The 18,390-nt window shown below is 45.1% G+C and overlaps 1 protein-coding gene across 1 annotated transcript in view; it reads right to left on the reverse strand.

Moving 5' to 3' along the window:
- LOC120941194 (myosin-9-like) overlaps positions 1-18,390 on the reverse strand; it is a 137,120-nt gene that overhangs the window by 108,791 nt on the left and 9,939 nt on the right. Inside the window, exons 3-4 of the mRNA XM_040354492.1 lie at positions 15,395-15,484; positions 825-903 (exon numbers count right to left, since the gene is read on the reverse strand). Of these exons, the coding sequence (XP_040210426.1) occupies positions 825-903; positions 15,395-15,484 (169 nt within the window). The remainder of the gene's footprint in view (positions 1-824; positions 904-15,394; positions 15,485-18,390) is intronic.

Raw genomic sequence — 18,390 nt, forward strand, 5'->3', positions numbered from 1 at the left:
TTTGTATTGTTTTTATAATGATCTTCATTTCATCATTATTGATAATGTTTCTATTATATTTACGCATTGTAATAAATGTATACTTTTTTATGATTTTTTTTTGCTTTATATTTGTTGCCTAAAAAATCCCACCCCTATTGAGGTTTTTTCAGTTTATAATTGACTAAGGGATGATGGCAACCACATGCCACTGTACATGAGTTAATTTCTTTATAGCACTAAATCTTAAAAAATTAAATAAGAAAAAAAACTCACTAAAAAGACAATCCTTTTCCTTAAGCCCCAGTTCACACTTGCGGGGCGGGAAATGCAGCGATTCCTTTGCGTTTCCCACACCACATTCACATCGCAGTGTGTTTCGATCCGCTGCAGGTGTCAATACAAAGTTAACGACACCCCAAAAGGATCGTAAACACAGTACGGTTTGCCTGCACCAGATCTCATGGTAAAAAAACACCCATGCAATGATATTGCGGTCAGGTTTGCCAACTTTCAGTAAATTTACAAACAGTCAGTTACGGACATGCAGCCTACATGTCCATAATGGTCAATCAAGGACAGATGCAAAAATTACAGATTTTACAAACTGTTCGTAAATTTACTGAAAGTTGGCAACCCTGATTGCGGTGCGGCTCCAAAAAAGAATAAATAGGCTCAATTCGCACCGCACTGAATCGCATGTGAATTACACAGGAATGCAGTGCAGTTCCTGTGCGATTTATATGCAACTTATAGTGTGAACTGGGGCTTAACGTTTTAAACAGCAATTGTACTGCCAGTATCTATTCTCTTATTGTGATAAAATACATGGAAAGAATACCAACCTTTAACTCTGCCACCGTCCGTTCAGCTTCTGCAGTCAGCCTTGGTTGGTTATGCGTCACTTTTCTTGCCTGTTTCCTTGTACAGTCTTGTTAAGGAAAATCTTAGCCAGTTCATTTACAAGTCTCCATTCTGTGTTTACAGACTAGAAAAATATATTTAAGCATCCCCTCATACTTATTACATTAAAAAAGAAGAGAACTGCAGATGCTAAAACAAGTGTTTTTTAAGCCCTTACAATGAACTACTTTTATTTGGTCTGTTAAAGTCTAAATCCGGGTACAGAAAATCGGTCTGTTCAGCAGGACCCGGACTACTTTTGGTCACCGTGTACTCCTCTCTGTTCAAATGACCGGCTTTTATCGAAAGGTCATACTGGAAAACCAGCATTCAATCAGTGCTTGCAGCCAATAGCTGTCCCCGCTGTGAGGCCTCGTACACACGACCGAACATGTCCGCTGAAACTGGTCCGTCGGACCAGTTTCAGCAGACATGTTCGGTCGTGTGTAGGGCCGACCGGACAATTTTCCGGCCGACCGGACAGGTTTCCAGCAGACAAATGTTTCTTAGCATGCTAAGAAACATGTCCGCTGGAAGCCTGTCCGCGGGACATGTCCGATGGTCAGTACGACTCATCGGACATGTCCGCTGGCCCGAGAACCCGCGCATGACGTTGAAGTGATTCGACACATGTTTGGAAGCATTGAATTTCCGGGTTTGCGCACGTCGCCGCGTCATCATCGCCGTCACGTCGCCGCTGCGTCACCGCGTATTCTATCCGCGGGGATTTTGGTTTGATGGTGTGTACAGCCATCAGACCAAAACATCCCAGCGGACATGTCCGATGAAAACGGTCCGGCGGACTGTTTTCATCGGACTGTCCCGTCGTGTGTACGAGGCCTCAGAATACAATAGTGTGGCAGGGGAGATCCCTGTGTCTACATCACTTGTGTGGATGTGGGAATCTGTCAGCTTTTTTCATTCAATCCGCTAGTTGAACAAAAAAATAAATAAAAAACATGTATGTATACCCTGCTTAAAGCGGAGTCCCCCCCCCCCCCCACCAGTGTAACATTTGGCACCTTTCGGGAGGGGGGCGGGTACCTGTTTTTCCCACTTCCGGGAAACCGGGACGCAGCAAAGTACATCAGCAGCTAAGCCCCCCTCCTCTCTCCACTTCTGCCAGGCCAGTGAGAGAGCGCAGTGCGCTTCGTACATGCACAGTAGAGACCCGGCCGTGAAGCCGAAAGGCTACATGGCCAGGTTCCCTTATCAGCAAGGGCAGAGGTAGCACCCGACCAGCCGATGTAAACATCGCCGACATTGCTAGGCTCCAGGACAGGTAAGCGTCCTAATGTTAAAAGTCAACAGCTACAATATGTGTAGCTGCTGACTTTTAATTTTTAAAGGGACGGGCAAAACTCTGCTTTAAGTTTAGGTTACTTACCTTTAATAGGATGTGCTACTTGTGCTGCTGTTTTTTCCTACTTTTGTTGGAATCTTCCTCCTCCGATGTTCCCCAGCCCCCAAACTCCACCCCCCCGCTGTGTGCGGCCAGGTTAATACAACTAAGGGGCTCTCATCAAGAGAGTGTGGCTATGCCCACCCTTCTTGTCTAGCTGCCACATTCACAGAATCCATACTACAGCTCCTATGAATACAAATCAAACTCTGAATGGAGGGGGTAGAAATATCAGTCATCTGCCCATCATTCACAGATCACTTTACATTTTTAGAAGCTGTAGTATGACTTGGCAAGGCTAGGCCCTCTTGATGGGAGCCTACGATGGCCCCTTAGCTGTATTAAAGGGGTTGTAAAGGTACAATTTGTTTTCCAAAATAGCTTCCTTTACCTTAGTGCAGTCCTCCTTCACTTACCTCATCCTTCCATTTTGCTTTTAAATGTCCTTATTTCTTCTGAGAAATCCTCACTTCCTGTTCTTCTGTCTGTAACGCCACACAGTATTGTGAGGCTTTCTCCCTGGTGTGGAGTGTCGTGCTCGCCCCCTCCCTTGGACTACAGGAGAATCAGGACGCCCACTAACACACAGCTCCTTTCTCTATCTGCAACACAGAGAGTGTCCTGACTCTCCTGTAGTCCAAGGGAGGGGGCGAGCATGATACCAGGGAGAAAGCCTTGCATTACTGTAAATATTTTCTACATCTCTATGTACATCCATTTGAACCTTTTGAGAACATGATCACCTCATTCTACATAATAGGCGAGATGAATGGAGAAATAATGCTTTGGTATGCAAATTATTCCTGAGGAAGCTGTGCAATGGATAATGCATATTTAGTAGCACCTGAAGCATATACAACAGCGGCATGATGAAGAGGGCAGTAAAGTGCTTTAAATATGTAGAACAGGTGCAGGAAAGTACAAAAGATTATTCACACCTGTTATTCGTTCTTACAATGCACAAACCCAATGATATTTGAAAGGAAGGGGTCTCAAACTTTTTCTTTTCTTAATGATATGTTTTTTACTTATATCTCCGTTCATGAGGATCATGCACCCCTACAGCAGGTCTGGTGGTGTAGGATTAGGGGATGCACCATTAACAAGCAGATGGCTGCCTATACTCCAGTCTTCTCCAACCCTTAACCACTTGACAACTGGGCACTTAAACACCCTTAATAACCAGACCAATTTTCAGCTTTCGGTGCTCTCACATTTTGAATGACAATAACTCAGTCATACAACACTGTAACCAAATGAAATTTTTGTCCTTTTTTTCCCCACAAATAGAGCTTTCTTTTGGTGGTATTTGATCACCTCTGCGGTTTTTATTTTTTCCGCTAATAATGAAAAAAGAACGAAAATTTTGTAAAAAAATGATTTTTTTTTCATTTCTATTATAAAATTTTGCAAAAAATTAATTTTTCTTCATAAATTTGGCCTAAAATGTATACTGCTACATATCTTTGGTAAAAAAAAAAAAAAAAAAAAAAATTGGGATATTATTAAGTCTGGGTGAAAGTTATAGGGTCTACAAGCTATGGTACCAATTACTGAAAATTGATCAATTTGATCACACCCGATGTACTGACAGCCTCTCTCATTTCTTGAGACCCTAACATGCCAGAAAAGTACAAATACCCCCCAAATGACCCCTTTTTGGAAAGAAGACATTCCAAGGTATTTAGAAAGAGGCATGGTGAGTTTTTAGAAGTTGTAATTTTTTCCCACAATTCTTTGCAAAATCAAGATTTTTTTTTTTTTTTTTTTTTTCACAAAATGTTCATATTCGCCGGTTATTTCTCACACACAGCATATGCATAACACTAATTACACCCCAAAACACATTCTGCTATTCCTCCCGAGTATGCCGATACCAAATGTGTGAGACTTTTACACAGCGTGGCCACATACAGAGGCCCGACATGCAGGGAGCACCATCAGGCGTTCTGGAGCACCGAGACCAATTCTGACATTTCTCTCCTACATGGAAAAATCATCATTTATTTGCTAGAAAATTGCATAGAAACCCAAAACATTATATATGCTTTTTTAGCAAAAACCCTAGAGAATACAATGGCGGTCGTTGCAACTTTTTATCGCGCACGTTATTTTCGCAGCAATTGTTCGAATGCGTTTTTTTGGAAATAAAACGGTTTTGTGCTTTTAAAAAAAAAAAAACATTAAAGTTAGCCCAATGTTTTTGCATAATATGAAAGATGAAGTTACGCCGAGTCAATAGATACCCAACATGTCACCCTTCAATATTGCACACGCTTGTGGAATGGCGCCAAACTTCGCTACTTAAAAATCCCCATAGGCGACGCTTTAAATATTTTTACTGGTTACATCTTTTTAGTTGGAGAAGAGCTCTAGGGCCAAAAGTATTGCTCTTGCTCCAACGTTCGCAGCGATACCTCACATGTGTGGTTTGAACACCGTTTTCATATGTGGGCGGGACTTACGTGTGCGGTCGCTTCTGTATACGAGCACGCAGGAACAGGGGCGCTTTAAAAAAAAAAAATATTTTTATTGTTCATTTCACTTTATTTATTTTAGTTTGATACGTTTTTCCCCAAAAATAAATGTTTTGATCACTTTTATTCCTATTACAAGGAATGTAAACATCCCTTGTAATAGGAATATAGCATGACAGGTCCTCTTTACAGTGAGATGTGGGGTCAATAAGACCCCACATCTCACCTCTAGGCTGGGAAGCCTGAAAAAAAATAAAAAAAAATAAAACGATCCTGGTTTCGATCGTAGCGGTGAGTCAGAAGAGGCACCAGAGGGAGAAGGGAGGGGAGACGTCCCCTTTCGCCTCCCGTAAGAACGATCAAGAGGCGGAACAGCCGACATGATTGTTCTTACGGTGTAGGGAATCGCCGGCTGAAAAAAATGATATCTGAATGATGTCTGTAGCTGCAGGCATCATTTAGATATCCCTGCACAAAGTCAAGGACGTCATGACGGCCGGCGGGCGGGAAGTGGTTAAAACGCATTTTTTTCCCAGAGTATTTTCTGGGTACTGCAGAGTATTAGCCGGGGTATTGCAGAGTATTGGTGTTGGGGTATTGCAGAGTATTGGTGTTGGGGTATTGCAGAGTATTGGTGTTGGGGTATTGCAGAGTATTGGTGTTGGGGTATTGCAGAGTATTGGTGCGGGGGTATTGCAGAGTATTGGTGCGGAGGTATTGCAGAGTATTGGTGCGGGGGTATTGCAGAGTATTGGTGCGGGGGTATTGCAGAGTAATTGCGCAGAGTAATTGTGCAGGGGTATTGCAGAGTATTGCCGGGGAGCAATGCAGAGTATTGCCGGGAGCAATGCAGAGTATTGCCGGGGAGCAATGCAGAGTATTGCCGGGGAGCAATGCAGAGTATTGCCGGGGAGCAATGCAGAGTATTGCCGGGGAGCAATGCAGAGTATTGCCGGGGAGTAATGCAGAGTATTGCGCAGGGGGGTATGCAGAGTATTGCGCAGGGGGTGGTATGCAGAGTATTGCGCAGGGGGTGGTATGCAGAGTATTGCGCAGGGGGTGGTATGCAGAGTATTGCGCAGGGGGTGGTATGCAGAGTATTGCGCAGGGGGTGGTATGCAGAGTATTGCGCAGGGGGTGGTATGCAGAGTATTTCGCAGGGGGGTATGCAGAGTATTTCGCAGGGGGGTATGCAGAGTATTGCGCAGGGGAGGTATGCAGAGTATTGCGCAGGGGGGGTATGCAGAGTATTTCGCAGGTGGGGGGTATGCAGAGTATTTCGCAGGTGGGGGGTATGCAGAGTATTTCGCAGGTGGGGGTATGCAGAGTATTTCGCAGGTGGGGGTATGCAGAGTATTGCGCAGGGGGGGTATGCAGAGTATTGCGCAGGGGGGGTATGCAGAGTATTGCGCAGGGGGGGTATGCAGAGTATTGCGCAGGGGGGGTATGCAGAGTATTGCGCAGGGGGGGTATGCAGAGTATTGCGCAGGGGGGTATGCAGAGTATTACGCAGGGGGGTATGCAGAGTATTGCCGGGGGTATGCAGAGTGTATTGCACAGTATTGCAGAGTATTGTAGGGGGTATGCAGAGTATTGCAGAGTATTGTAGGGGGTATGCAGAGTATTGCAGAGTATTGTAGGGGGTATGCAGAGTATTGCAGAGTATTGTAGGGGGTATGCAGAGTATTGCAGAGTATTGTAGGGGGTATGCAGAGTATTGCAGAGTATTGTAAGGGGGGGTATTGCAGGGGGTTTCAGGGATGGCTGAGCAGGGATGGATGGATCTGTGACAGCAATAGTCACAGATCCATCCACAGCGCTGCTGACACCCGCGCTCCCCCCTCTCACACTGTACCGCTCGGTACAGAGAGAGGAACCGGCGTCATCAAAAGACGCCGGTTTGTTTACATGTGATCGCTCCGTCATTGGACGGAGCGATCACATGGTAAACGGCCGCTATCAGCGGCCGTTTACCGCGATTCGTGATCGGCCGGGTCCTCTGGACCCGGCGGTCACGGATGTTCCCGTGTGCGCGTCCCAGGGGACGCGCGGGAGACGGACTCTGGGAGGACGTACATTGACGCCCTCCTAGAGTTAACCACCCGCCCTGTAGACGTATATTGTCTATAGGGCGGTTACTAAGTGGTTAAAAAGTCCTTGGGAAAAAAAAAAATAGACTGTCAAGGAACTCCTTTACAAGTTATTATATTTACAGTTCATGGTACATTAGTGTGACCAGAGAGTTGCAAATGAAAAAATAAACAAAATAATAGTTTGGCATATTTAGTTTATTAGACACCAAGAATAGATACTTTTGTAAAACATTAGCAATCATGAAATGAAACAAAGTATAAAAATGACCAAGAAACACAGACAGTAAAACGTTTTCTTTGGCATTGGTAGTATGCAGAGAAATGCCCTCCTTCATTAAAGTGGTTTGAAAGGCTCATTCTACGCACAAAGGTAAAAAAAAAATTCTGTGTGCAGCGCCCCCACCAGCCCCCCTCCCCCCAATACTCACCTGAGCTCCTCTCGATCCAGTGATGTGCATGAGAGATTAACTTTTTCCAGAAGTTTATTATTTTTGCTTGACTTTTTCTTTCTTCACATAGGGGACAAAGGGTCCCCTATGTGATGATTTTTAGGTGACAGGTTCTCTTTATTGAGACATACAGGGTCTACAAGAGCTTGTATGTCTCCTCTGGGTTGCAGATCGCATCGCAATACATACCCTCCCAGCTATGCTAGCTGGGGACACTGAGGCCCAGATTCTCAAAGGAGATATGACGGCGTATCTCCATATACGCCGTCGTATCTCTGAGTCTGAGCCGTCGTATCTATGCGCCTGATTCTTAGAATCAGTTACGCATAGATTTGTATTAGATCCGACCGGCGTAAGTCTCTTACGCCGTCGGATCTTAACTGCATATTTACGCTGGCCGCTAGGGACGTGTACGCTGATTTACGCCTAGAAATATGTAAATCAGCTAGATACGCAAATTCACGAACGTACGCCCGGCAGACGCAGTACAAATATACGCCATTTATGTTAACCCTGCTATATGAGGCTTACATGCGGCGTACCAATGTTAAGTATGGACGTCGTTCCCGCGTCGAATTTTGAAAATTTTATGTCGTTTGCGTAAGTCGTCCGTGAATGGGGCTGGACGTAATTTACGTTCACGTCGAAACCAATACGTCCTTGCGGTGTACTTTGGAACAATGCACACTGGGATATGTCCACGGACGGCGCATGCGCCGTTCGTAAAAAGCGTAATTTACGTGGGGTCACATAACATTTACATAACACACGCCCACATCTTCCACATTTGAATTAGGCGGGCTTACGCCGGCCTATTTACGCTATGCCGCCGCAACTTCCGGAGCAAGTGCTTTGAGAATACTGCACTTGCCCGTCTAAGTTGCGGAGGCGTAACGTAAATAGGATACGTTACGCCCGCTCAAAGATACGCCGCTGTACGTGAATCCGGGCCTGAGAGGCTGAACCGGAAGTGAAGTCATACACGTTGCGTTCCGGGTCACAGCAAGAAGGGGAGGAGAGCGAATGTGTGTCCACTCTTTCCCCTCCGCTCCACCTGCCAGCACCCGCCATGTCAATCCCATGGTAGCAGATGGGCAAGCGGAGACCCGAATACATGGCGGGGCAGTACTGGGGGTGTATGGAGGCAATCAGGCTGCAGCACAGCCGCCCAAATGCATCCATGTAATAGGAGGTAGATTAAGAACATCAGAATCTCCCTGCTCACTATGGTAATACGCATCGAGACCCACGGGTAACACTGCGTTTATAAGCACCGTTTAATAATAATAATCCATCTGACAGAGAGGAGTGTGCCTATCAGTTTTACACACAATCCTGATGGCTGCAGCCACCAGATTGTGTGTGAAACCCCCCTGATGTCAGGTCTGTACGACATACGGACCTGACATTAAAAGGGTTAATGGTCCTTGTAGTGTTCCCTTACATTGGTGATCAGTTTAGTGTTCTCTTAAATTGGTGATCAGTTTAGTGTTCTCTTAAATTGGTGATCAGTGTAGTGTTCTCTTACATTGGTGATCAGTGTAGTGTTCTCTTACATTGGTGGTCAGTTTAGTGTTCTCTTACATTGGTGGTCAGTTTAGCGTTCCCTTACATTGGTGGTCAGTTTAGTGTTCCCTTACATTGGTGGTCAGTTTAGTGTACCCTTACATTGATGGTCAATATAGTGCCCACTTACATTGGTGGTCAGTATATTGCTCCCTTACACTGTAAGCCAGTGCAGTGCTTCCCTAACATTGGTGGTCAGTGCAGTGCTCCCTTATTTCCCCCTTAAATGAAACAGATGCCAGCTGTCATGGAGGGGGCAATCATAGCGTATGGTACCCCAAAAGAGATGTGGGGCAGGTGACCCAGTTGACTGCACTTGCACACCACCTGTCAGGTGGGCTAGTAGTGCCAATGCCGAAACTTGTTCTGGCACTGGGCTCAGGAACTCAGCCCAGATTTGGGGGATGCCAGGATTATGTTCAAATCTCAGGAAGGTTCCGCCAAATCGGGGACGATTGGGAGGTATGGATTTGTACCAGGAGGGGGCAGAGAATTTGTGTTTGGAGGGGAAGCCTTTGTACTAGGAAGGGGGATTTGTGCTAGAGCTGGAAAGTAAATGTGTGCACGTGTGGGGGATTTGGGGGGGGGGGGATTTGTGCTGGAGAGGACTAGGGGGTGGAAGATGATTTGTCAGCAGTTCCTGTTCTTCTTTAAGGTACGCTCAGCGAAAGCATTAGCTTTCTGTTTAATCAATGTGTGTAAAACCGCGTGTAATCAAAGCTTTTTTTTTTTTTTTTTTGTGCTGTTGTTTATACTGTATGTGTCTGTGAGAATCTTGCTTTTAGTACAGCAATCAAAGCATATTTTATAGGTACAAGGAAGCCCAAGTTTTGTTTAACCACCTGTCCACCGCCCGCCATCAAATGACGGCGGGAGGAAGACCTTCTTGTTCTGGGTGGACGTCATATGACGTTGCGCCTTCACAATCCACTAGGGGGCGAGCGCCGCCGCGTCACTGGGGACCCGATGCGCGTGCCCAGCGGCTGCGATGGCCGCCGGGCACCCGCGATTGCCCAGTAACTGAGCAGGACCGTGGATCTGTGTGTGTAAACACAGGGACACCGATCGGTCACCTCCCCCTGTCAGTCCCCTCCCCCCACCGTAAGAATCACTCCCTAGGAAACACATTAACCCCTTGATCGCCCCTATTGTTAACCCCTTCCCTGCCAGTCACATTTATACAGTAATCAATGTATTTTATAGCAGGGATCGCTGTATAAATGTGAATAGTCCCAAAAATGTGTCAAAAGTGTCCGATGTTTCCGCCGCAATATCGCAGTCACGATAAAAAAAATGCCGATCGCCGCCATTACTAGTAAAAAATAAATAATAATAAAAAAGCTATAAATCTATCCCCTATTTTGTAGACGCTATAACTTTTGCGCAAACTAATCAATATACACTTATTGTGATTTTTTTTACCAAAAATATGTGGAAGAATACGTATCGGCCTAAACTGAGGACAAAATTTGTTTAAAAAAAATGGATATTTATTATAGCAAAAAGTAAAAAATATTGTGTTTTTTTTCAAACTTGTCCCTCTTCTTTTTTTTATAGTACAAGAAATAAAAACCGCAGAGGTGATCAAATACCACCAATAGAAAGCTCTGTGGGGAAAAAATGATAATTTGGGTGCAGTGATGCATGACTGCGCAATTGTCATGCAAAGTGTGACAGCGCTGAAAGATGAAAAATGGCTTGGGCAGGAAAGGGGTGAAAGTGCCCAGTAGGCAAGTGGTTAATAATGTCTCTTAAGCCACTCCCACTGTTAACAGTTTAGCCACATCCACTTTTTGCATCAGTGCATGTAGAGATCTGCAGATCTCTACTAGTGTTGAGCGGAATACGCCATATTCGATTTTGCGATATATCACGAATATATAGCCGAATATTCGTGAAATATTCGCTAAAATCGAATATTCGTGATATTTTATCAAAAAAAAATGTTTGCGAAATTTCGCGAATGCGAAACTGATTGCGAAATTTTGAAACATTCAATTTCACCTGCCCTTTGGAAAAAGTGTGGTTTTACGTAATGGACCCTGCAACTAACAAGGTATTAATAAAATAAATACATTATTATATAGATTTGAGGGTTTACTTTGACCAATTTGTATATTGATTAGTTTAATAAATATTGAATAACCATAGATTTGGAAAATACAAGTAAACCGTTTACGTTGACATCTCTTAAATGTCTTTATGTTAAACAGTTATTATTCTCATTAAAGAGGTGAAATGCAAATGATGATGACACGGGACAAAAGATGGAAAATTCTTTGAAGATGTGATACACTGGAAAAACGCACAGAAACACTCCACTCTCTCCTATGACAACTGTGGTAGGAGAACTCTGATTGGCTCTGATGCAAAAGAAGGGCGGAGAAAGTATTCGCGAATATTCGGAAATCGAATATTCGCGATTGCGAATATTCGGCAACATAAAAGGATCGCCTCAGCTTAGCTACTCGGCCCAGGGTCTCTAATCACACCAGCAATGCTTTTAGACGTCGATGGAGATCACTAGGATGTGATCTGTTTTAAAAATAAAATTGAAAAAATACGAATATTCGGAATAGCGAATATTGGCCGCGAAATTCGAGTTATTCGCGAATATTCGAATATGCCATATTCGTAACGAATATTCGCAATGCGAATATTCGTGAGCAACACTAATCTCTACCTCACTGTGTGTCCCTCATTCTCAAGTTCTAATGTTGGAAGGTATGGTCACTGGAATCATGCCCCATTGTCGATATTAGCGTATGAAATAGTGCCCCAAAAGGCCTCATAAAAAGGAGCAAAGGGCAACATCCGGCCACTAGGCTGAAGTTTGGCGACCACTGGTCTAATGTGTAGCTATGAATGGACACTCTAGTCTAGTCAGGTATTACAGTTAACTAGATAGTTGTACATTGACCTCTTTGTGACAGCTTGAAGCCCAGGAGTCAAAAGCTCACTGTACAAGTAATGCCCCGTACACACGATCGGAAATTCCGACAGCAAAAGTCCGATGTGAGCTTTTGAACGGAAATTCCGACCGTGTGTATGCTCCATCGGACTTTTGCTGTCGGAATTCCCGCCAACAAAAGATTGAGAGCTGGTTCTCAATTTCTCAGACGGAAAAATCTCCTATTGGAAAATCCGATCGTCTGTAGCAATTCCTGCACGCAAAATTCTGACGCATGCTCGGAAACAATTCGACGCATGCTCGGGAGCATTAAACTTAATTTTCTCGGCTCGTCGTAGTGTTGTACATCACTGCGTTCTTGACGGTCGAAAGATCAGAGAACTTTTGTGTGACCGTGTGTATGCAAGCCAAGCTTGAGCGGGATTCCGTCGGAAAAAACATCCAAGGTTTTTCAGACGGAAAATCCGATCGTGTGTATGCGGCGTTACTCTTGTACTGATCCATTTTCTTAATGAACTACAGTATATATATGGTTGTAGCAAATGTTTCTCAAATCCATACCTTTTGCTGGTTCTGAAATAATAGCGGTTTGTTTTACCATGTCCTTTCCTGAATTGATTTCTGAAAGGGAGGGCCTGTCTTCATTATAATAACTAGGTGCAGTCACCACATTGCCATGAGAAAAGCTGCAGGGTCTGCTTTTTTGGAAGGAGATGAACTCTAGAGAGTATCTCACCAAAAGGTATCTCCTAGCCAAGGGATGCCAGAAATGTTTCTTGTATCTCAGTGCAGACATCTGGGAAAAGCAGTGAGCTAATTATCAAGTAGAAATAGATTTATACTGTACAAAATGCTTTTTTTTTTTTTAGCAATTATATAAATATTTTAGCAAAAGTTATCATGACCTGGGGCTCCCCCTGTAGGTGTGGTGAGGTAAAGTGTTTGTCCAAGGCAAGATGATCAGAGAGTCAAAATTATGCTGTTACGCCTCGTACACACAAATGGTTTTCCCGGCAGGAAAACTGCCATGAGAGCTTTTGGCCGGGAATCCCGGCCTTGTGTATGCTCCATCACAGTTTTCCCCACAGGAAAACTGCGGGGAAAAAAAAAGAGAACATGTTTTCTAACTTTTTCCTGTCGGGAAATCCGGCCGTGTGTATGGTTTTCCGAGGGGAAAAAAAAGTGCATGCTCAGAATCAAGTATGAGAGGGGAGCGCTCTTTCTGGTAAAACTAGCGTTTGTAATGGAGATAGCACATTCGTCACGCTGTAACGGACTGAAAAGCACGAATCGTCTCTCACCAAACTTTTACTAACGCGAGGATCAGCAAAAGCAGCCCAAAGGGTGGCGCCGTTTGAATGGAACTTCCCCTTTATAGTCCCGTCGTACGTGGTGTACGTCACCGCGTATTTGGCCTGAACGTGTGTATGGAAGGCAGGCATGAGAGGAATCCCGTCGGGAAAAACTTTGTTTTTTTTCCTGCCGAGAAAAATGGTCGTGTGTATGTGTACAGGGCATTAGCCTTGCAACAGAGTCTGCACAAGGCTGGAATTACACTCCTTACCCTCTAAGTCAATGGATTTGTTCCACCCCCTTCCTAACTCTGTTAACTGACTAAGCCTTGTCAAAGTAACAAGATCAGCGATAGTCACAGAAAACACACCAGGGCTGGGGGTGGAGAGTCTAATGCCCTGTACACATGAGCAGAATTTCTGTTGGGAAAAAAGTTGGATGTTTTTTCTGACGGAATTCCACTCAAGCTTGGCTTGCATACACACAGTCACACAAAAGTTCTCTGAACTTTCAAGCGTTAAGAACGCGGTGACGTACAACACCACGACGAGGAAAGAAAAAGACATTCAATGTTTCGAGCTTCCGGAATTCCATACAGACGAACAGGTTTTCCGAAAGGATTTTTTTCCGTCTGAAAAATTGAGAGCCTGCTCTTAAACTTTTGCTGAGGTCGCTCGCTTGGCCCTGCCTCCATTCACAGAGCACCTTGTATTTTTTTTTTTAACAAATATCTTGAATTTTCTGATTGGACAAGGTGGAGATTGTGACCTCACTGGCCTGTAACTTCACCCCACCCAATCAGAAAACGCTTTGTATTAAATAAAAAATAAGGTGTTCAGTGAATGGTATCAGTGCTGAGAGAGCAACCCCCTGTGCTTACTATGGAGAAGGAAAGACACTCGGCACATTAAAAAAATGAAGAAACAAATGTTGTGAGGTCCCCCCTAAATTCCTTACCAGAAACATATCCAGGGGACAAGTGTGTGGGCACCACCGCCCCCGAACCAAACCAGGCTAAATAACCTCAACATGGGGGGAGCCCCGGGTAAAGCACCTTGTGTCCATGTTGATGAGGACAAGGGCCTCTTGCCCACAACCCTGGCCTGGTGGTTGTGGGGGCCAGAGAAGGTGACTTATTGGAATGGGTGACCCTGCCTCTTCGTTTTATTTTAGCAGTGGGAGGAAGCAGAATGTCTGTTGGCGGGAGCCAAGTTACAGAATACTCTAGTCTTGATTTTTTCTGTTTGGGTCAGGGGGTTTTATTCATCGTGATTTCATTCACATGGGGGGGGGGGCGCTTGTTAAAGGGGGCTTTCAGCTTTCGATAAGTCACCTCTCTCACCGCCACAACCCCCAGTCCTGGATTTGATGGATTGGGGTCTGATATGGATTGGGGGGAAACCTGTTTGCCATTTAATTTCTTTAAGTGAGTCATTGTTGTTCGGATACGGATGCCAGCTCCTTAACAACCCATGAGTCATCCCAGAAGCTGACAGTAAACGTCTACCGTTTACCTCCATTCAGGTACTTTTAAACGGAGTAGGACAGAGATAAGCTCCATTTAGAAAAATTAACCCGAACAGATGTGGATGTAAACGGATAATCAATCGTTTGCCCAACGGATGGATGAAAAATGGACAGATGGAATACCAGTTTCAAAGGGGCCTTAGGGAACAGGAATTGTAACATGGGATGACCATTTCCATTTAGCCTATGAAGAGAAGTGGATAGGATCTCTAGGAACACCTCTAGTCTCATCTTAAGGGGGAACAACACTGAGTGCATAGAGTTCTCCAGTCTGTTTAATTGCTGATCCTCCAACAATTGCTGTGTCTGCTGGAACACCATAGACATCGGATCATCTCCTGTTTTTTGTTATTGCTAAAACAACGCCAAATCATTTTATATACCAAAATCCGTACAAACACTAAAATTACCAGTAAAAATACTTCTGTTACACTATTAGTAAAACATTTAAAGAATATACAGTGACAGGGTAAATAACATGCCTCTCTTCTTCCTCTACTATACTTGCCAAGCTAGTTCTCCAGAGAAATAGGGATAGTAGGTTTCCATGCCACTACATTAGATGACATGGTGTCTTGTGATCTCACATCCCCAGTGACGCCTCCTGGGTACAATCCAAATACAACAACAATAGCGCCATCTGGTGACAGGCAGAAGAAAAGACGCAAGAATGGTGCACAATAGAAAACAGAAGCAATTGATTTTTATATAAACAAAACTCAATTTACGTTAAAAATATAAACAAACATATCAATTCCACTGAACAAATATATTTGTTGTGCTGTAAAGGATATAAGAAAGATGTTTCCAGTTCTAGGAGATAAACTTGTTTCTGGAGATTCTTTATGTATTCATTTTCAATCAATAAAAATGTTTCTGTATTTCTGGGAAGAGGACAAAAAAAACAAATGTGATAACAATCATGACATTTTCAGTCTTAAATTTCTTTGTCTCCTTTTTTATATGCAAGGCAAAACCAGGTACCCGCTAAACCCCTCCCCCACAAAAAGTGGCAAATGTGGCAGTAGAGGGAGGGTCCAAACAAGCGGAACTTCCATTTTTGGGTGAAGTTCCGCATTAACCACTTAAAGGGGTTGTAAAGGTAAAAAAAAATTCCCCTAAATAGCTTCCTTTACCCTAGTACAGTCCTCCTTCACTTACCTCATCCTTCCATTTTGCTTTTAAATGTCCTTATTTCTTCTGAGAAATCCTCACTTCCTGTTCTTCTGTCTGTAACACCACACAGTAATGCAAGGCTTTCTCCCTGGTGTGGAGAAAGCCTCTTGAGGGGGAGCAGGAGTGTCAGGACGCCCACTAACACACAGCTCCTTTCTCTATCTGCAAAGTAGAGAGTGTCCTGACCCTCCTGATCGCCCCCTCCCCCCTCAAGAGGCTTTCTCCACACCAGGGAGAAAGCCTCACATTACTGTGTGGAGTTACAGACAGAAGAACAGGAAGTGAGGATTGTGATACATTTGCCTATATGTCTCAGTTTAATTCTCCCTGCTTGCCATTGTGATTACCCTCCGGTTATTGAAGTGCTAATGTCCCCTCACTATTTCTAAAGGTTAATTGATCTATTGTGTTGTGTGAAGGAGATCTGTGTTTAAGTGGCTTGTGTTAATTATGCTGATTGCTTCATTGTGGTAATTATCTCTCTATATGCGGTGCCGAACCGGCTAGATACTGATTAGTTCAAAGAAATATCTTTATTTCAAAGGAGCTGTATTGAAGACCCCCCACTGTGTAAGAGGGGGGCGGAGATTTGTCATTGTAACAGTTTTGGAAATGACATATAAGCTGTGTGTGATATAACATTAAACTCTGTGTTGTTCCAGCAGTAAGCTTGGCATGTGTGGCTTTCTGGGCGACTCCAGGGATATTCCTTCTCGTGGAATATTGGGGTGATTTTCGTTATGGGAAGAAGGGAACGTTGACGGGGATATCATATCAATACCGTCACAATTGGTTGGCAGCGGTGGGATTTTTCCCTTCTATTCCCCTTCACACCCGGATTCCAAGCAGACACTGGAAGAACTACTGGAAGTTCGTGGAAGGATTGCTAGCAACAAAACCAAGCGGGTCATCATAGCAGAATCAATGGAGATAGACCAGGAGGACGGGATTGCAGCAACGCCAGCAGTACAAGAGATGGAGACACCAGTGATTCAGGAAGAGGAATCACCAGCCAACAAGCTAATGAGAGAGAAGCTAGCGTGGTTCGGCCCGAACCCAACGGCAGATGTGGTGCTGAGAGTGATGGACCTGTTAGCGAAGGAGGCTAAAGAAATAAGAGACGCAGAACTACAGGAGGATAAACAAATAAGAGACGCAGAGCTACAGAAGGATAAACAAATAAGGGACGCAGAACTACAGTTAAAACTGGCAGCAGTCCAACAAGCAGCCGCACCTTCTCCGAACAGTGAGTACAGCACAGCAGACACAAGGAAGATTCTGTTTAGCGCTTTTAAAGCTTTTGATGAAAAGGACTGTGAAATTGATAACTACCTGGCGAATTTTGAGCGACAATGTAACCTGCACCGAATAGCTAGAAGAGAGTGGGTTGCAATATTGTCAGGCAAACTGTCAGGCAAAGCTTCTGATGCTTTCCGGACCGTGCCAGATCAGGATATCCATAGCTACGCCCGGGTTAAAGAAGTGCTCCTGGCTCGTTATGCAGTAACCCCAGAGTCCCACCGACAGAAGTTCAGGGACTCACGCAAAACCACGAAAGACTCTTACGCGGAATGGGCATGCCAGTTGTCCCTGTCGGCCTCTAACTGGGTTAACAGCAGCCAGGCCACCACCGCAGAGGACATTTTGCAACTTATGCTCCTGGAGCAATTTTACAATCACATCCAGACGGACGTCAAGGATTGGGTGAGAGATCGCAGGCCCATGACTCTACCAGAGGCCGCAAAGTTGGCGGATGAATATGCGGATACTCGCAAGACAAACCAGGTCACACCACGGGTACAACCTCCACAACCAACGGCGCCCTCACACCCACCAGCCGCTAGATACCAACCGCCTAACAGACCGATGACATCTAGCCCTCGCTACCCACGCCAGGAGGACAACGAACAACGCTGCTTCCGGTGCAAACAGTTGGGTCACTTCAAGCAGAATTGCCCCATGAATGACAACACCAGGTCAAATTGGTCTCAACCTGGGTACCGCCCACCAGCAGCAGCCCATTGTGTAGACTCGGCTTGGGATCCCCAGGAGCTGGGTCAGGAAGAACCATTGGGCACCCCTTACGAAGCCCTCATGGTACAATCTGTTATTACGGACAACAGGGAACACCATTGTCAGCTGGTCATGGGCGACAGCCATGAGCCGGAGAGGCCTTGGAGGGAGCTGGGCAGAAAGAGGCACCGCCAGCTACCCTCCAAGAAGAAGAGGTCCTGGAAGTCATATAACCAGCGGACCTGGGAGGAGAAGAAGCGACTGGAGGAGATGGAATCGCAGCGGGCGCCCCAGATGCGGGCCGAGATGTTCGCCAAGGGCCCACCGGTGGCCCCTTACACCACCACCCAGTTCCTGATGATGAAGGACCACGTGGAAAGCCTGCAGGACATGAGCAAGCAGGATCTGATCCGTGAGTACATAGAGCTGGAGGAGTGCATAAGCCGCATGGAGGAGGAGAACAACCACCTGAGGTCACAGCGGGCTGACCCCCCCAGGCTCCATGAACTGGAGATGGAGCTGGAGAAGCTCAAAGAGGAGAACCGGCGGCTGCGGAGGGAGCAGGGGGTGGCTGACCTTATGGGGCTCTGAGTCCCCTCCC

Source organism: Rana temporaria, chromosome 5, assembly GCF_905171775.1.
Source record: "Rana temporaria chromosome 5, aRanTem1.1, whole genome shotgun sequence".
In the NCBI taxonomy this organism is placed as follows: Eukaryota; Metazoa; Chordata; class Amphibia; order Anura; family Ranidae; genus Rana; species Rana temporaria.